The following is a 21,362-nucleotide window of genomic DNA, read 5'->3' as shown; positions in this document are numbered from 1 at the left end:
CATTCAGCATTAACATAGGCGAAATATTTGGTTTACCATGACTGAACGCCCAACAGCACACATCAATTAGTAAATACAAACAAGTAATCAATAGTACAATCCCAACAGATTTCCCAATAACTCTATCCAAACATTAATGATCCAGTGGTTCACCAAGTTTCATTAAACTTCACAACGACAACAATTCTTCACTTTCACCGATCCACTCCCTGAAGAGCCATTCCATTATTAACTGCCTCAATGTCAAGACTCCAGGAGTGAGAAATCTCAATTATGAAGACAGGTTGGAGAAGCCTGGATTGTTTTCCTTGCAGAGGAGAATGGTGAGGGAAGATCGACAGACATTTTCAATATCGTGAGGGCTCTGGACAGAATAGATAGGGAAAGTAAATGTTCCTGCCCATAAAAGGATGAGGTTTCTAAATTCTTGGAAGACCAGGGGAAGAACAAGTCAACATGGATTTAGTAAGGGGAGGTCGTGCCTGACAAACCTGTTGAAATTCTTTGAAGAGGTGATAAATAGGTTAGACCAGGGAAACCCAGTGTATGTGGTCTATCTAGACTTCCAAAAGGCCTTTGATAAGGTGCCATACGGGAGGCTGCTGAGCAAGGTGAGGGCCCATGGTGTTCAAGGTGAGCTACTGGCATGGATTGAGGATTGGCTGTCTGACAGAAGGCAGAGGGTTGGGATAAAAGGTTCTTTTTCGGAATGGCAGCCGGTGACAAGAGGTGTCCCATAGGGTTCAGTGTTGGGGCCACAGCTGTTCACGTTATATATTAATGATCTGGATGAAGGGACTGGGGACATTCTAGCGAAGTTTGCCGATCATACAAAGTTAGGTGGACAGGCAGGTAGTACTGAGGAAGTGGGGAGGCTGCAGAAGGATCTAGACAGTTTGGGAGAGTAGTCCAGGAAATGGCTGATGGAATTCAATGTGAGCAAATGCGAGGTCTTGCACTTTGGAAAAAAGAATACAAGCATGGACTACTTTCTAAATGGTGAGAAAATTCTTAAAGCCAAAGTACAAAGGGATCTGGGAGTGCTAGTCGAGGATTCTCTAAGGGTAAACATGCAGGCTGAGGATCCTGGGATTGTATTCATTGGAGTTTAGAAGATTAAGGGGAGATCTAATAGAAACTTACAAGATAATACATGGCTTGGAAAGGGTGGACGCTAGGAAATTGTTTCCGTTAGGCGAGGAGACTACGACCCGTGGGCACAGCCTTAGAATTAGAGGGGGTAAATTCAAAACAGAAATGCGGAGATATTTCTTCAGCCAGAGAGTGGTGGGCCTGTGGAATTCATTGCCACGGAGTGCAGTGGAGCCCGGGACGCTAAATGTCTTCACGGCAGAGATTGATAAATTCTTGATGTCACAAGGAATTAAGGGCTACGGGGATAATGCGGGTAAGTGGAGTTGAAATGCCCATCAGCCATGATTGAATGGTGGAGTGGACTCGATGGGCCGAATGGCCTTACTTCCACTCCTATATCTTATGGTCTTTTGTCTTAAAAGGATTGAGAACCAGAGGGTGCAGTTTTAAAATGTTTTGCAAAAGAAGCAAATGGAAGGTGAGATGTTTTTTTCTTTCCAGCAAGTGGCTTAGGTTTGTAAGTAGAAGTGTGATGAAAGCAGATTCAGTTGAAGCTTTCAAGATGGCCGTGGATAGTTATTTCAATGGAAGCAGTTTGCAGTATTCCGGTGGAAAAGGGATGGGTTTGGCACTATGTCAAAATGCTCAAAGAGCTGGTGCAGATTTAATGGACTGAATGGTCTCCTTCTGCTCTGTAACAATTTTGTGCTTCTGTCCACATTGATCACCTTCCTATGGTGGGTTGACTCTAGAACTGCACTCCATTATGTATTCACCAGCACAACTCCAAATTTCTTGTCAACTTCCTTTCTCCACCTTGCTAGATATGTCCCTGGATTTTCCCCAAGTTCTAATTGTGTTCAGTTGTATGAACTAAATACTGCTGTGGGTTTTTTGATCTCCACTCTCTCACTGCACTGAAGAATTAATGCTTGCATGGTTATTCTGAACTCCTCACAGCTTCTTCCAACAGAGACAATGACTTTCCCACTCCCTCAGTTCTCCAGGACATTTTCCTGAGGCCTGACGATACACCTTAAGTTTAAGCTCTTAACTTCTTTCCAGCAGAACTACCAAACATCAGCAGGTCCAATCCTAAACTCCAACTAAACTGTGTCTCCAGACCTCTTTTCCGTGATCTTGTAATGAGCACCTCCCCTATGAGTGCAGAATTGAATGCTGCCATCTGACCATTGGAACTCAGCATTCTGTAAAGGTTACATTCTCACAGAGTGCTGGAAATGGATTACAGCACAGCCTACTCAAAATTCATAGATTTATAATACAATCCCTCACAGTTTCCATGAGTTCATCAGTCAATGTGCATTTGTTATGACAAGTTGGCCTTCTCCTGTATTTTACAATGAGCTTAAAACATAACTAATATGTATTATTAAAGGAGCATGTGTAAAAACTAACGTTGTAATGTTTACAGATAAATCAGCTGTTCAGACCTACTTAAAGGCAATTTCTCTTTCTTCATTAAAAATACAACAGTTCTATATTGCTAATATATAACCAATCACCTCAGAGACAATGGGTTAGGTTCAGGTCAGAAGAATGTTTTATGCCCTCGTTGAATTTATGCTTGATTTATTTTGATGGTGTGAGAACCTGAATGTGACAGTGTGATAGGAAATGGACATCCAACTCAACCTGTCCCTGATACAATTGAGCTGCTTCGGTTAAAATTCACACACACACACACCCCACTCCCACCCCAACTCCAAAATCCCATCAAGTGTCCAGCTGCCTTGATCCTCACCTCCAAGTTTGAGCATTATTGAATCATGGGCTTGAGTACATTCATTTAGGTTGATATTTTGGTGCAGTGTTCATGGAAACATTTCTAAGTATGAAAGATATAGGAGGTCTTGTATTGCATGTAAGACAAAGGAGATCTTCTACCTGTCTCTGAGCCAAAAGCACCAGGCCAAGGAAGCTGAGTTAATAACATAGCCAACTAGACTGAGTACCAACTACCAAATCCATCCAACACATGCCAATGGCAAATGAAGTTTAACCGCCATTCCAGCTGGTTTGGATTCACAACCTGCTTCCTTGTGGAGATATCCATGCTGAGGATCAATTGTGCCTTTTGGCACAGAACACAAGAATACAATGATGAAAGGTATAGATTTCCAAAGTGTGAAAAGAAACAAGACTTGAACACCTTTTCAAACAAAAATAATAGTACTTTGTTGGTATGCACTTAAGTGTGAAAAGTGGGATAGTTTACTTGCTCTTTTAAAAAGAAAATCAGTGTATTAATAATATGATTAAAGAAGTGGAAATTGTTTGGTGTGCTTTAAATAGATGGGAAATGCTCAGTCTTACATATTTTCGAATTTATAACTGCTACTGCAATTGGCACACTTGTCACCCACTTTGTTTCCATGTGATCACTTTGTCTTCCTGTGATTCTGTTGTCAGAGCTATATTTTCACCATTCGTTCACAGTTAGACATCTGTCAGAGAGTGGGTATAAATCCAACATAGATCCATCAACTTTGCTCAGGCAGTTACTTTGTGTGTCCTAGCCTCCATTAGGAAACCATCTGACAAGTTCCACCATGGAAGTAATGGAGGTAGTTAAATTATGAACTTCTGTAATGACTCCAATCCACAACCACGGAAATCTGACTTGAATAAACAACTTATCGACTGTCACAGAACTAACATTATATTTACATTTGCAGACCAGCACAGAACATCACAAATTGTAATAAATGTGCATTGTTGCCTCAGTTGGTTCTATGGCAGTAAATTGCAACATTATTCAAAAGCTAAAAACCAAGCAAGTCCCTGACAAGTCAATTGATCACTCAACTGTTTTGCACCCTTCTCAACCAAAAGGGACACAGCATGTAAAGAAACAAATCAAGGTTTTCAGCAAGAGGTAAATATTTAACCATCTTCCATTAATTCTAAGTTGCAGAATGTAGCCAACAAGAAGTGCTGTACAATATGATTAATACTCTACAAAACAATACTGCACTGCAGCAAATAAGTCTTCAGTTGGACTCAGTGAGGTCCATTCTAATTACCCAATGAACAGACTACCTCAGAAATCACTATACCCCTGCCTTGTTCAAGAGATCAAACATACCTCCCCTCATAGTTTAAATTTTGTCTACTTGTTTTTGTGACATAAATTATCACATCAAATAGTTTCACAGGAATAGAAGTTTGTAAAAACAGGTGTGGGGATCCCAATGCTTTCTTCTGCCTGTTAACTGATATTGACATTTCGCCAGTGACATCCATTCACCACTGGATATCTGCTTGCTTCTGGCAAGATTTCACATTCCCAGGAGATTAGCACAACTTAAGGTTTTCCTGCATCCCTAGCCCCACTCATTGTTCAATTCCCCACTGCCTCTGTTCACTCTCCAGCCAACATTCTCAATCAATCACAATTCACATTCATAACACTGGTTCAGAATCCATAGAATCCCTACTGTGTGGAAACAGGCCCTTCAACCCAACAAGTTCACACGGACCCGCTGAAGATTAACCCACCCAGACCCATTCCCCTACCCTACTATCCTATATTTACCCCTGACTAATGCACCTAACCTGCACATCCCTGAATTCTATGTGCAATTTCTCATGGCCAATTCACCTAGTCTGCACATCTGTAGATTATGGGAGGAAACCAGAGCACCCAGAGGACACCCACACAGACGCGGAGAGAATGTGCAAACTCCATACAGAGTCGCCCGAGGCTGGATTCAAACCCAGATCCCTGGCACTGTGAGACAGCAGTACTAACCACTGAGCCACCTTCTTTTTCTCCTTACTTACTTAGAATCACTTTAAGCTTCACACTCAGTTTGCCCACATTGCTTACTGTTAAAGTGCAGCTGGCACATCACTCCAAACACACGGAACATAACTCATTGATTCACACATCCCTCTCTGTTGCAAGATGAGGTGGCCCAACATAACATACGCACAGCTGAAGTTCCCATGAAGCAGACAATGACAGTCATCATTAGACTGAGCACAACTGAAGCTGAAGCCAGTGGTGCAGTAAACATTCCTGCTGAACAGTCACTCGCCTCGAAACGTTGATTCTACTTTGTCCCCACAGGTGCTGCCAAACCTGCTAGGTTTCTCCAGAAATTTCTGTTCTTGCTTCAGATCGCCAGCATCCACAGTTCCCCCTTTTATTCCTAATGAATCATCTTCCTCACATTCCACAATCTTATCGGAATTACAAGCTGGGAGACGGTGAAAGCTTGCACTCCTTGCCACAGAAGGATTTGAAAATAATGATGGGATTTTCAAAACCAAGATGCTGCTTAACCATAAGTCACAGTAGGTTTGCCAGTACAGGATGGCAATAGGTGAATAACATTTGGTGCAAGTTAGGACACAGGCAGCAGAGGTTTGAATTACCTCATTTTAAGATAAGATGTCGGAGACGGGTCAATATGAATTGTGAGTTGCTTTTCATTGTAAGTATCTGTCAAACATCAACTTGAGACAGACTCACAAACCTATAAAAGAGTACTGTGGCTGTTAGGTAAGAAAGTGCAGGTATGAATACATTTTTCCTCCAAGTACTGCTTTACCTACGAGACATCAATGAACATAATCCTTTGCAGAGGAAGTCGCTGTGGTAACCCTTTACTATTTTGTTCAGTAGCCTCACCACATGAAACAAAACATTGGTTTTGAAGCAAATGACTCCCCACAGAAAGGAGAACTGAAACAAGTACTTTTATCATGACTCTACTTTTAGAACTTGGATTGCTCCTGCTTAAGACACTGAAGTAGATGAATCCACTGGCTTGTATCTAATGTCAATAAAATCATCCATAAATTAGTTTAGAGGATAATTTGGTAATCTTACTATGGATGATTAGTTTGGGAAATGAACAACGTAATAATATGTGAAATATTTTTAAAACAGTCGGGTAATAACATCACAGGCTGCAGAACAGAACACATATAAGATCCAAGGCTGCAAATTAGTGCTAAGAATTCCTAGTGTGAAATCAGGCCACTGGCCCATCAAGTCTGCACTAATCCTCCAAAGAACATCCCACACAGACCCAGCCCCTCCACCCTACCCTACCCTCGCAACCCTGCATTTCCCATGGTTAATTCACCTAGCCCACACAATCCTGGACACTAAGGACAATTCAGCATGGCCAATCAGCCTAGCCTGTTCATCTTTGGACTGTGGGAGGAAACTGAAGCACCCAAAAGAAACCCACACAGACACAGGGAGAATGTGCAAACTCCACACAAACTGGAGGCAGTGAATTGATCCTGGGTCAGTGGCGCTGTGAGGCAGCAGTGCTAACCACTGAGCCACCATGTTGCCCTAAGGGAGGAAGCAACATGAGGATGAAACATAAGGCAAACAATACATTCAGATGTTTCAGTGATCCATTGAGTAAAACAAAATTAGCTTTCTTTCATCCATACTGTTCTGTTCAACTTTTAATGCAAAGTATTGGAGGCATTGTAATTTTTCTATTATTATGGAATGCAAGAGAATAGAATATAATACTAGATCCTGAAAACCATCAAAACATATTTTGTGAAAGTGACATAGAATTTCTTCATTACCAATACATCAAAACTCCATAGAAAAGAAATTCTACCTTTTGTTGACTCATCTTCAATGGGTTGTTTAAATACTGTAATGTCTTTGAAAGTGCATAAAAATAAAACCACCTTGTCATATTCATTTCTTATGGGCGCAATTTGCATGTAGAACCAAACTGGAGTTCCTGTCAACAGAAAAAAATGAACACACTTAACATGTCATTCCACAAGGGGAAGTCAGCACACTTAGTCTACATTATAGAACAGTTAGTAATTTTGGTCTGAATGAATAGTTAGACTTGTGTATTGCAGACATGATCTCTGCTGGATTACATTTTACTGTGTCACGTTATATAATCTGACCCAGAGATCTCTGAAAATTCCTCATTTAATTCTGGCTCAAAAACTTTAGTGCATAGTCAAGACAAAAAGGGAAGAATATGGTCAGCTTTTTCCATGTGCTCCACATATTTAACCCAGTGCAAAAAAAAATTTAGCTAAGGCCAATGGATATTGTGTAAGTGAGATCAGTGTTATTGGGTCAAAAGGGCCAATCATCTCCTCTTCCAGCTCAGTTACTAATATGCGTATAGTTATCAAGATAAAGTAATTAAGTTGCATCAAGGATCAGCATTGTCATGACCCTGATAGGAAGACAGCACTGAAATTCAATCCCCTCCATTCCAGAAGTCTTCATAAATGTGAAATATGATTAACAACCATCATCAGGATGGTTAATGGTTAATGGACAGTGACCATTATCTAGGAGGGGTGAAGACATATCAGCATTGTTGGTTTTATCTGGGACATTGTGTAAGGTATGATTTTGTGAGTATGACAGCTTCACTGGTCTGTGAGACGGTTCTCCCAATTTTGCCGATAGCCCCCAGAGTTGCTAAGGAGAATGATGAAGGGTTAACAGAGCTGAGCTCACTGTCGTCATTGCATGGTGTCTGCGTCAGTGGCAGGTGGTTTGTCCAATTTTGTTTTCCTTTTTTGAGACTTTTTAGCAGATCATACAACCAAATGATTTGTTACAACATTTCAGAGACAGCTAAGGGTCAACCACATTGCTCTAGGTTCAGTGTCACATGTAGGTCAGACCAGGTAAGGATGGCAGATTCCTTCCCTAAAGGACTTTAGTGAACCAGGCTCTTACAGCGATTGATATTGATTTAATTGTCATCATTAGATATTTTATTCCAGACTTTATTGAATTCAAATGCCATCATCTGGAGTGCTGGGATTTAAATCAAGGGCCCCCCAAAATTACCTAAGTCTCTGGATTACTAACTAGCCAAGCAACAATGCCACTATGCTGTCCCCTCTGACAGACTGGTGAAAAACACTCCCTCTACTCTTTTATTCTGCATAACTTATCTATTTAGGTAAGCAATTCCTTTCAGTGTTTTTGCTCAGACACGTGACAACTTAAAGGGGTTGACTTTTACTTGGCCTATGTGGGAACTTCTGGAGTGGTGATGCAACTTTGTGAGAAATATTCCATTCGAGTCCTGACTTCTGCCTTGTAAATGATGACCAGACTTTGGGAAATCAGGACTGAGGTACCTGCTGCAGAATTCGCAACCCCCACCTGCTCCTGTGGCCAGTTTGAATGTGGCTGGTCCAAGGAAATATCTGGTCAGTGGTAATCTCTAGGAAATTAACTGTGGGGAATTCAGTGATAGTAATGCCATTGACCATAAAGAAGAGGTAGTTGGATTGTCTTTCATTGGAGATGCTCATTATTGGCTACTATGTGATGCAACTTCTGCTTGCCACTTGTTAGTCGAAGATAAAGATTTGTTATCACAGAATTATTACAGCACAGAAGAAAGCCATTCACTGCATCAGTATCTGCACTAGCTTACAGAATGAGCACATTCACCTCGTGCCAATCCTCTGCCTTCTTCCTGAGATTTGATCCTTAAATGTATAAACATGAAGGCATGCAAATACTAATGTAAGAACAGTCAGCTTTATTGGTTTTAGCTATGGTGCTACCGAGGCGCAAGGCTGACAGATTTCAATTAATGACCAAATCATCCAATAATGGGGTGCAAGAAGGAATCTGTAATCATGGTTCACATTAAAAACCAAAATAATTATGCCTAGCTTGACAGACATTCATAGTAACTTCAAGCAGCTACAGTGCAAGTTCAAGGGAATGACCAAGCATTAACATTCTCTGAAATATTACGAGTGCCACATGAAGAACTAAGCTGCAAAGCGAAGACAAAACAAATTGGGGTCAAAATTCATCCTGGACAGTAGCACTGAATTGGTAGAATTGAATTAACCATTCATTATACACAGCACTTCACACCCAGTTTCTCCAGTCAACATTCATCTAAGGGCTGACACAGGGACAATAATTGTTGATTCATCTGAAACTGGGGTAACTTCTAGGGCAAGAGGAAGGACATTATCAATTGTATTGTGCTCAGTTATGCAGAATTAGAAAGAAATGGATAAACGAAAGTCTTTTTTCTGTAAAGTTGAGGTAAAGGCTCAATTAACAGTCAAGAACATTGCCATAGGATGCAACAAATTAACAAAAAAGTCATAAAGTAAAAAAAAAGTTGCTGAATCTAAATAAGCCACAGCTAGGTTGTGAGAAAGCACAGAACAAGGACAAACATCTTTTAAAACAACAGGATAATGAATGGAGAGCATTAGCAATTCCTGATGAGGGGCTTTTACCCGAAACATCGATTTTCCTGCTCCTCGGATACTGCCTGACCTGCTGTGCTTTTCCAGCACCACTCTAATCTAGACTGTGTGAGATAAAATGCTGACTTTCTGGCGTTGGTCAAGGTGGGAAAGCATGTGAAGAGCAATGGTCATAGATCCATATGGTCTGAGGGTCCAAAGTGAAGGAAAAGTGGAGAGAATAGCGTTAAAAATATAAACGTTTGGAAAACGGATTTGAGGATGACATGCAGGCTGCAGACAGATAAGGCCAGAGAGGGCTAGACTAAAAATGGAGGGAAATATTAGTTAAATAGGTCTGATTGACAGGTCAGTGGCAGCATGTATAATTAGAATTTGTACAAAAAATTTGCAAAATGACAACAAGCCGAGATAAGAAGGAAGTAGCTAATACTATCTGGGTGAAGGAGAGGAATTTGAATTTCAGAGTTCGCCTTCAATACATCATAACAAGAACAAAAAACTGAATTAATTATTTTTTCATATTAACAAGACAACTGAACAGTATACTACTTTACAATGTATTTTTCTTTATAATACCGTAATGATGAATTATGCATCCCTGATTGAGATCCGAGGGATTATAGCTCGAGTATGACTTATTCTCAAGAAACCCAAAACTTTTCTACAACCAGTCTCATGCAAATGCTCACAAATTCTTTTGATAAAATTGTGACATTAAAGAATATTAAATAAAGTGTGCTATTTAAAAGAGAAAAGAAACAATTGACCATACTCCCATGGTGATAATTCCAGTCAATTAACAAACCAAGTTAGTTGCAATGAGGGACTGTTAAGAAGATGCAGTCGGGAATCTATTCATGTTCAGTGGTGTCAGTCACTAGCTGAGCTGCCTGCTTCTTTATAGAGATTTACTTCGACTGCCTTGGATATACTAATCTGGTAACAATATCAAGGAGTCTAAGACAAGCTTCCCTGTGATCCAGATCACAGCCCTGTGTTTTAACCATGTATACTCATGACTCAGACTGAGCCAAAAGTACAAGAGGTGTCATTTGATTCAATGGCTTTATACTCTTTAAAACAAATTATATGGAACATTGAGCGTGATGAAATTCTCTTGGTATAATTGTACACTATCTACTTACATTCTGTTACAAACAATATATATTTCAACAGTCCATCAAGGAAATTTATCATAATATGATAAGGATTGCTCCTCTCCAACCATCCTAACAAGCATAATGTTTGTTTCTAGCCCCCAGCCCTGACTGAAACTCTTATGAGTGCAGAATGATTGTCCCATTGTCCAGATTTGGTTCAAAGTCTGCATAAATGGTAAACATGCTGCGATTAAGTGGGGACCTGCAAAACTTGCTGTTGGGACTGCTGCTTTTCCATATTTTAAGATGTTTTAGCTAAAGTGTGTTGAATTATAAGAATGATACCAGAGGTGCAGACTTGACTAATACCATGAAAGATAGGGAAAAGCAATGTGGCAATATAGGTTATTCATGAGGAAACCCAATAACTTAGAAATTAACAAAACAATCACAGAATTGTTAAAGTGCAGGAGGCCATCATGTGGCTCATCATGCCAGCACCAGTTCTATTACCTCGTGCCAATTTCCTGCCTTTTCCCCATATCCCTGTCCATAATTTCTACCCAGATGATCATTCCATGCCCTCTTGTTTACCTCAATTGAACCTGCCTCCACCACACTTCTAGGGTGTGTATTCCAGACCCTAAATGCTCACTGTGTGACATCGCCCTTGCTTTGTTTGCACATCATTTTAAATCTATGCCCTCATGTTCTTATTTATTTTACAAACAGGAACAGCCTCGCAGCTGCTCTTTCTGGCCATCCTGATTTTGAAAATTTGTATGAAATCTTTTCTCAGCCTTCTTTTCTCCAATGCGAACAGTACTACTCACAACTGCAGTTTCTCATTCCTGGAACCATTCTTGTAAACAGGATCGCAGATTTAAAGCGAGATTGAAGCAGAGGCAGAAAAGCAAGCAGGGTCAGACTGGAGGAAGAGCAACAGAATTCTTCAATATCACATCCTTCCAGTGTGGAGGATTGGCGGTGACTGTTGCTTACTGGATTCTGCTGCCCCTATGGGCAAAGTAGGACATGTAGTAGTGAGAGATGAGTCAGACAATAGGCAAAACAACCAGGTAGCTGAACTCTAATTGTGCCAACTTTTATACATAATGAGCAGGCAGTGTCAGGGAGGAAGAGTAAACCAGCTTTGGGTGTGTGTTGAAGCAACAGTGGGCCCAACAACTGGAATTTCCCATTATTTGTATCATCGATAGTCACAGGTGAGGTGCCAGAAGACTGGAGGTTGGCTAACGTGGTGACACTGTTTAAGAAGGGTGGTAAGGACAAGCCAGGGAACTATAGACCAGTGAGCCTGACGTCGGTGGTGGGCAAGTTGTTGGAGAGAATCCTGAGGGACAGGATGTACATGCATTTGGAAAGGCAAGGAATGATTAGGGATAGTCAACATTGCTTTGTGCGTGGGAAATCATCTCTCACAAACTTGATTGAGTTTTTTGAAGAAGTAACAAAGAGGATTGTTTAGGGCAGAGCGGTAGATGTGATCTATGTGGACTTCAGTAAGGTGTTCGACAAGGTTCCCCATGGGAGACTGGTTAGCAAAGTTAGATCACACGGAATAAAGGGAGAACTAGCCATTTGGATACAGAACTGGCTCAAAGGTAGAAGACAGAGGGTGGTGGCAGAGGGTTGTTTTTCAGACTGGAGGTCTGTGACCAGTGGAGTGCCACAAGGAGCGGTGCTGGGTGCATTTTGTCATTTACATAAATGATTTGGATGCGAGCATAAGAGGTACAGTTAGTAAGTTTGCAGATAACACCAAAATTGAAGGTGTAGTGGACAGCGAAGAAGGTTACCTCAGATTACAACAGGATTTTGATCAGATGGGCCAATGGGCTGAGAAGTGGCAGATGAAGTTTAATTCGGATAAATGCGAGGTGCTGCATTTTGGGAAAGCAAATCTTAGCAGGACTTATACACTTAAAGTTCCTAGGGAGTGTTGCTGAACAAAGAGACCTTGGAGTGCAGGTTCATAGCCCTTGAAAGTGGAGTCGCAGATAGATAGGTTAGTAAAGAAGGTGTTTGGTATGCTTTCTTTTATTGGTCAGAGTATTGAGTACAGGAGTTGGGAGGTCATGTTGCGGCTGTACAGGACATTGGTTAGGCCACTGTTGAAATATTGCATGCAATTCTGGTCTCCTTCCTATCAGAAAGATGTTGTGAAACTTGAAAGGGTTCAGAAAAGATTTACAAGAATGTCTCCAGGCTTGGAGGATTTGAGCTATGGAGAGAGGCTGAACAAGCTGGGGCGGTTTTCCCTGGAGCGTCGGAGGCTGAAGGGTGACCTTATAGAGGTTTACAAAATTATGAGGGGCATGGATAGGATAAATAGACAAAGTGTTTTCCCTGGGGTTGGGCAATCCAGAACTAGAGGGCATAGGTTCAGGGTGAGAGGGGAAAGATATAAAAGGGACCTAAGGGGCAACTTTTTCAAGCAGAGGGTGGTATGTGTCTGTAATGAGCTGCCAGAAGAAGTGGTGGAGGCTGGTACAATTGCAACATTTAAAAGGCATTTGGATGGGTATATGAATAGGAAGGGTTTGGAGGGATATGGGCAGGGTGCTGGCAGGTGGGACTAGATTGGGTTGGGATATCTGGTCGACATGGACGGGTTGGACCGAAGGGTCTGTTTCCATGCTGTACATATCTATGACTCTATTCCCCACCTTTAATCTGCCCACTTTTAACAGGGTCATGTACCAATAGATTCATTGTTTGCTTGGTATACTACTTCAGGAACCAACAAAAAAGATATTTTTTCCAGACAGCCGGGATTTTAGGGAAAAAAAAACAGGAATCATTATAATTTAATAATTTGTTATTCTGCGCTTCTGAATCGGATTGGTAAAACTGTAAACAGCACACAGGAAACATTAGCATTATTGTCAGGAATAACTTCATGGATGTATTACATTACAGCTTCTTTTATAGTGGCACCATTCAGATGTATCACTTGATTAGTTCACTGGATGAAATGGCATTCACAGCTTAAGTGCGGTGTGGGAATTTTGCTTTCTCCTAGCCAAAGCAAATGCTTTCTGGCATTCATACCAAATTTTGCTATTTCTCTTGCCATTTATTTACTGTGATGGATGGTTTCAGCAGTATAGTGCAAAGCAGTGAGTAGAGGTTGCAATAGTATGTCAGCTCAACATTTCACTACTCGTTCAAAGGTTGACCTCACTGTATTGTATTGTTTCAGCAAAGCATTTGAAAACTATAGGAAATCAAAGCTAACAAAATAACATAAGTGCCATTGTCACGTACAGATTTGTCTCTTTCCTGCTAAAATCACTGCTAATTGATTGTGGATTGAGTGTCCCTTCTCAATTTCCTCCCTCCTCTTTCTTTCCTGATATTTGGATGAAATTTCAAAGCAAATGTGAGCTTGAAATATATGTATCCTGCCTTACCACTATTGCTGTAGTGATATAAAAATAGCTCATGTAACAATTTAAATATGAAAAACTGCAGATGCTGGAAATCAGAAACAAAAACAGAAATTGCTGGAAATCTCAACCCGTCTGGCAGCATCTGAGGAGAGAAATCACAGTTAATGTTTCGGGTTCAGTGACCCTTTTTCAGAACTTTAGCTTTCCAGCAATTTATGATTTTACAATGGTACAACAGTGGATCAAGACACTATGCAACCAAAACATGCAGCTCAAAAAGAAAAATTTGCTTGCGATTTGTATGAATCTTTAGTCAAGTGGAAGTCATCAAGTCATAGAGTCATACAGCACGGAAACATACCCTTCGGTCCAACTTAACATGCCGACCAAGTTTCCCAAAGTAAACTATGTTCCTGCATTTGGCATATATCCCGCTAAATCTTGACAATTCACGTAACTATCCAAATGTCTTTTAAATGTTGTAACAGTACCTGCATCTATCACTTCCTCTGACAGTTTATTCCAAATATTCCAAGAAGTTACCCCTCATGTCCATTTTAAATCTTTCTCTTTTCACCTTAAAAATGCCCATTGTTTTGAACTCCCCACCTTTGCTATTCACCTTATCTGTGCCCCTCATGATTTTATCAACCTCAGATGCTCAAAGCCCCTCAATAGTCTAAACAACCAAACTTTCTTCTTCTAAATTAACAGGAGTTAGATTTATAATTTAACTGAGATTGATCGTTCAGAGTTTTTGCTACAAGAAGTGAATGCATTGATCTTTCAGCATTCCTTAGATTTTAGGAAAGTTTCTATGGAATTAAAGGTAACAAATGTAATACTTTTTCAAGGAAGGAGAGAGTGAAGTAAAAGGGATCTATATGCAGTGAGCCTGACATCAGTAGCAGAGAAATGTTACATTGTATAATTAAGAAATGTCAACAGGACATTTAGAAAATCATTTAATGAATAAGCAGAGCCATCACATACTTATGAGAAGGAAGTCATGTTTCACAAATGTGTTAGGGGTTATTTCACAGCCAGCAATGATAGATAGGGATAAGCAATGGATATAGTGCAGTTGGTTACCAAGAACAGTCTATAAAGTACCAGAAGTTGGTATAAAGATAAAGCTGGAGATAAAGGCTGACAATAGGCTTAGTGAGGAAGAGAGTGAGAAGGAGCAAGCCACTGGTAGTCAGAAGCCGAGTGAGAAACTGTTTAAGTATGTTCAAGCATTGCCTAAGTTTGATGAGAAGAATGTGGAAGCCTTTTTCATCTCATTTGAAAAGGTGGCTAAACAAATGCAGTGGCCAGTGGCAACGTGGGTTTTGTTGATCCAAATGAAACTTGTAGGTAGGGCTAGTGAGGTAATCGCAGCATGATCAGAGGAGGTATCTGGGGAGTATGAGGAGGTTAAAAAAAAACATTTTAAGTGCATATCAGCTTGTATCAGAAGCCTATAGACAATGTTTCAGGAATCTAAGGAGGGACTCTGGTCATACCTATACTATAACGAGTTTGAAAGGATCAAACACAGTAATTTTGAGAGATGGATAAAAGCTTTAAAAATTGAGCAAACCTATGATGCCCTTAGCGAGGTAATTATTTTGGAGGAATTCAAAAATTCACTGCCTGAAGTCATGCAAACTCGTGTGGAAAAGCAGAGAGTTAAAGTGCCAGATCTGCTCAAAAGTTTTTTTTTAACTGATTAGATTACTTACAGTGTGGAAACAGGCCCTTCGGCCCAACAAGTCCACACCGACCCGCCGAAGCGCAACCCACCCATACCCCTACATTTACCCCTTACCTAACACTATGGGGAATTTAGCATGGCCAATTCACCTGACCTGCACATCTTTGGACTGTGGGAGGAAACCGGAGCACCCGGAGGAAACCCACGCAGACACGGGGAGAATATGCAAACTCCACACAGTCAGTCGCCTGAGGCGGGAATTGAACCCAGGCCTCTGGCGCTATGAGGCAGCAGTGCTAACCACTGTGCCACAGTGCTGCCCCATGTATAGGCTAGTGAGTTATACATGCAAGGGTAAAGTTTGTTCACATAGGCCAGGAGTAGCAGGTAAAGAGGTTACAATATTAAGGGACACAGAATCCTCTCAGTCTGTAATGCTGAAGGATGAGGAGATGTGCATTCCTGAGAGACTATTGCCAGAAAAGGTACTAGTAACAGGAATTCATGGTGATACAAAGTGATACATAGTGATTCCAGAGAAGAGTGGAGAATTTGTGGTAGGAGTACTGGACAAACTCTCAGCTTCAAGAATACAATTTGTCCTTGCAAATGATATAGCTGTTTCACAGGTAGGTGTGCTGCCTACTTGCATTGAAAAGCCAGTGGAGACACAGGTAACTGAAGACATAGAGAAGGTTTATCCAGGAATTTTCCCAGATTGTGCGATCACATGACCATAGAGGCACAAGTTGAAACAGGAGAGATCAAAAGGCACAGATAAGGAAGCTGACATAGTGTTATCCAAAACTTCCTTTGGTCAGATAAGTGGCACAGAGAAGGAGCAAATACGTAAATGTGCAAGTATCTTTGGCTCTGCTAAGCTGATTGAATTACAGCAGAAAGATGAGGAGTTAAAATAGTTCTATCAAAAAGCATTTACTGAGAAAGAAAGTGAATGCACTCATGTGTGTTATTACTTAATAAATGATATCTTAATGAGGAAATGGAGACGATCACACATTCAAGCAGATGAGAAATAGGCAGAGATTCATCACGGTGGCTCAGTGGTTATCACTGCTGCCTCACAGCACCAGGGTCCCAGGTTCGATTCCAGCCTCGGGCGACTGTCTGTGTGGAGTTTGCACATTCTCCCCATGTCTGCGTGGGTTTCCTCTGGGTGCTCTGGTTTCCTCCCACAGTCACAAAGATGTGCAGATCAGGTGGATTGGCCATGCTAAATTGCCCGTAGTGTTATGTTCATTAGTCAGAGGGAAATGGGTCTGGGTAGGTTACTCTTCGGAGGGTCGGTGTGGACTTGTTAGGCCAAAGGGCCCGTTTCCACACTGTAGGGAATCTAATCTAATCAAATTGTTTTGCCAGTAAGGTATAGAAAGGAGGTGCTGTGAGTGGGGCATGAGCTACCACTTGGAGGTCATTTAGGGGTGAGGAAAACACAGGCTAAAATACAAAGACATTTTTACTGGCATGGACTACACAAGGATGTAGTTGAATTTGCCGGACATGTCATACATGTCAGCTAATCAGAAAACCACAGGCGTAGTAAAACCTGCACCTTTAATACCTATTCTAGCTTTTGAGGAACCTTTCACAAGAGTCTTGATTGATTGTGTGGTTCCCCTACCTCAAACAATAATGGATGTGTCAACAAGGTTTCCAGAGGCAATCCCATTATGCAACATCACAGCAAAAAAGGGTTGTAGAAGAATTTGTTTCATTTTTTACTAGATACAGACTACCAATAGAGATCCAGTCAGATTAAGGATCAAACTTCACATTCAATCTATTCAAGGAGGTTTTGCATAACTTGGCAATAAAGCAGTTCAAATCCATCCAGAATCACAGGGAGCACGAGAGAGATAGCATCAAACACTAAAGACTATATTGAGGGCTTATGGTCAGGATTATCCAGATGATTGGGATAAGGGAATTCCCTTTGTACTTTTTGTGAGTAGGAATGCACCGAATGAATTGACCAAATTCAGTCCATGTGAATTAATTTTTGGGCATGAAGTAAGAGGACTGTTAAAATTGATTAAGGAGAAATGAATAACTCAGAATTCAGAGACCACCCATCTGGACTGTGTGTCAAAATTTAGAGAATGATTAAATAGAATTGAAGAGTTGGCTAGACAGCATTTAAAAGTATCACAGCATACAATGAACTAGGAAGCGGATAAGAAATCACAAATTCGCAATTTTGCAATTGGGGATAAGGTACTGGTGCTGCTTCCAGTAACAAGTGAGCCTTTAAAAGCCAGGTTTAGTGGAGCATATCAAATTGAGAGGAAATTGAGTGAGGTGAACTACTTGATAAGGACTCCAGACAGGAAGAAATCTCACAGAGTGTGTCATGTGAATATGCTCAAAGGTATTTTGATAGGGAAGGAAAGCAAGAGGAGACGGTGTTAATGATTAAACACAGGAGGAAGAACCAAGTTCAGAGCATTCTGAATTGGACATTCCTCAAATCAGATTGGACAATGAGGAAGTTGTCAACTATTGGTATAAATTATTGAGTTACCTTCCCAAAGAAAACCGAAATGACCTGAAAGAGTTTTAACTATCACATGGAGAGATATGCAGAAATAAACTGGCAAGTACTAACCTAATTGTGTATAATGTAGATATAGGAGATGTTGTTCTGATTAAGCAATGTCCTTATAGGCAAACCCTCTAAAGTTGGCACAGGTTCAGAAGGAGTTAGAGTGCATGCTCCAAGATGGCATAATCAAAGTGAGTTACAGTGACTGGAGCTCACCCATAGTCATGGTGCCAAAGCCAGTGGTACCCAACGGTTATGTGTGGACTCTCGCAAAGACAATGCCGTTACAAAGACTGATGCATATCCAACTCCACAATTGGAGGGCTGTGTCGAAAAAGTAGGACAAGCAACTTACATTTCTAAGTTGGACTTGCTCAGAGGCTATTGGCAAGTACTTCTGTCAGAGAGAGCAAAGGCAATTTTGGCTTTTGTAATGCCAAATGGACTACATCAGTTCAAAGTCATGCCATTTGGTATGAAAAACACTTCAGCCACATTTCAGAGACTGACGAATAAGGTCATTACCAGATTACCCAATTGTGTGGTGTACATTGATGACCTGGTGATTTTTAGTCACTCATGGAAGGAACATTTACCCACTTATCGGACTTGTTCGATCGACTTCGGAAGGCAGGCTTGGTGGTAAACATGGCTAAAAGTGACTTTGCCAAAGCCCAATTCACCTTCCTGGGCCATGTTATTGGACATGGACAAATGGCACCACAAGGCGCAAAAGTGAAAGTAACTGGGGAATTTCCCACACTATTAATGAAAAAATCAGTACTATGGTTCCTGGGGTTGAGTGGATTTTACCGAAAGTTTGTGCCAAACTTTAGCAGTGTGGCTGCTCCACTCACCGAATTGTAAAAAAGGGCAACAAGTTTCAGTGGACAGCTGTTTTAAAAAATTCTCAAGGTCAAGGACCAGGCTCGCAGGAAAGTAGTCTGACACAGAACAAACAGCCAAGAGGCGAGTCTGCTAGAATATAAGTGTTTTATTCCCCGCAGCGTCGCCACAACCAGGTCTCGTACTTACAACGGGTCTGGTTTATACTCACTCTACGTGTTACCGGAACTGGGAGCCGTCAGTTCTCGTAGAGCGGTTGCCAACAACCCACGCTCGGCGGTTAAACGCAACCCCGGAGCAGACTCTACCGAACTGGAGACTTTTCCAGCTGATATACTCTTTTCGAGATCTAAACATTCATGTGAACAGCAGAGCAAGGCTGAAAAACACATTCCATTCTGGTCACATACAGATAAGAAGATTCACACGGGAAGGTGTGTAATAAGATTCACACGGGACTAAGCGACACCTTCCATTTTCGGTTAGATTCACACATGTATTGGGACACAATTTTAACCCTTTCACCACATTCCACTGCTTGGCCCAATACATGTGTTACATTATGATTCACACATGTATTGGGACATAATTTTACACCACATTCCACTGCTTGGCCCAATACATGTGTTACATTATGCCCATATGTATTCTTTCTAACAAGCGCCTACGTACACGCCAAATATACAAGCAAGTCAGGACATTACAGCATGTTAAAATCACCAGGACCGCTACCAGGATCGACAAGGGTGGGAACAGGAATGTCCCCGCAGTGGAGGACATACCACTCAATATGTCCCACCAATGATGAGCTGACTCCACGTCCACTACACGGGCAGCATGTACTACCTCCTGTCCATGTATAAAGGTAGACACCGTAACCTTGGTGACATTGGTTTGATGCTTTCGTAATATCTGCTTAAGCTCCTCGGATCGGTCCAATGCTCACTTAAACCGATCCAGGGAAATGTTCCAAGGATTCATCAGCATTTTCCACTGCACCTTGGTAAAGTGGCGAGCACTGCTATAAGTGGTCAACAGATAGGTCTGATTCTGCCAGTGCCACTGATAGACATTTGAGAGGCATCCCGAGAACGGTGCTGAGGGAAGCATAGGATGTGGATTATTGGTAGCCACACAGAGCGTGTGTGGCCCAATCTGCCACATCATGTCCCTTGGAGTTTCAACAGTCCATTCGCACAGGGCCGTTCCCTTAGTCAAGCAAGGGTCCCGATACCTGTCCATCAGTAGGCAAGTTTTCCCCTGATCAGTCTGTTCACAAGCGGACAGATCATAGGTAATATTGGTATCTGGGCTAAACCACTGTCCCCTTGTCTTCAGAAAATAATATCCAGAAGATGTAATCACTGGTAATACATAATATCGACAGACCGTAACAGTGTGGGTTACATTCATGGTAACAAAGTATCCGTTACACATAGTTGCGTTACACCATGTTCGTTCTGGATGGGTTATCATCCACAATTTCTCAGATACATTCCATATTCCCCTCCACGCTTGTACATTGGGGGATGTTACCACACGCAAAAAGCGTTCTTTCTGTATTTGAGCATGCAACATTTGAATATGACAGGCAGTCCAATTTAACTGAGCCGTAATGTTCTCAAACAGTTCCTGAGTGGCACCCCAGACATCCAGTTCCCATTGCAGAGATCGTATCATTATTTCAGCTGTCTCTCCTTGAGTCATCATTACGGATGGCATCCACCTTCCAATAGTATGTAGTCCTTGTGAGGTGGCCTGTCCCGTGTTAGATAATTTAGTACGGGTTACCTCAGAGTCAATGGCATTCGAGATACCCATAACAGTTCCTGCGCCTCCCAGCAGGGTGTCGTACCACGCTCGTCGCCGCCTCTTGGTATGACACTCGGGTATGAGGGGCAACTGTACCCGCCAATGAACATCAGTGTGCAGTACCGCCCGGGCCATCTGTTGACAAGTTGACATAATAGGGGCCAACTGTGTTCGATGCGACCGCACGCCCCCCGTGGCACCCCTCTTCGGTGCTGGCCCGCCCCGTGTGGGGTTTAATAACGCCTCAGACGGGGCGTTCGTCGAGGGCAGTACCATTATTAACCACATGAATCGATGACGATTCCGAATATCGGTGGCATTGCGCAGCCACAGATCTTCCCCCCGAGCTGTGACGCTCCAATGAGTCCCCGTTGTCCCGCATGTCTGGGTGCGTCGGTCCCACAAACACGTCTTGACTTGGGCATTCACCACCAGGGTGCAATTAGGCGGTATGAACGATATGTCATATTTTTCCCCATCCCGGCGCATGTAGCACTGTGCACACGTGTACAATTGACAGTCGCTGGTGAGAGTCAGAACAACGCACTGCTGACCGGGTTCACATGTAAAATTGTCCTGCGTCCGTCGCT

General features: G+C 41.8%; 1 protein-coding gene across 2 annotated transcripts in view; it reads right to left on the bottom strand.

The window, feature by feature from the left end:
- kcnh5b (potassium voltage-gated channel, subfamily H (eag-related), member 5b) overlaps positions 1-21,362 on the bottom strand; it is a 319,253-nt gene that overhangs the window by 202,333 nt on the left and 95,558 nt on the right. For both annotated transcript variants that reach the window (XM_043697222.2, XM_043697223.2), the window contains exon 4: positions 6,717-6,845. In XM_043697222.2, coding sequence (XP_043553157.1) covers positions 6,717-6,845 — 129 coding nt within the window. The remainder of the gene's footprint in view (positions 1-6,716; positions 6,846-21,362) is intronic.

Source organism: Chiloscyllium plagiosum, unplaced genomic scaffold (assembly GCF_037043375.1).
Source record: "Chiloscyllium plagiosum isolate Xiang-an unplaced genomic scaffold, Cpla_swu_hap1 HiC_scaffold_8, whole genome shotgun sequence".
Taxonomy (NCBI): domain Eukaryota; kingdom Metazoa; phylum Chordata; class Chondrichthyes; order Orectolobiformes; family Hemiscylliidae; genus Chiloscyllium; species Chiloscyllium plagiosum.
Note: the sequence above shows the minus strand (reverse complement) of the source record. Positions and strands in the feature narration are given on the sequence as shown.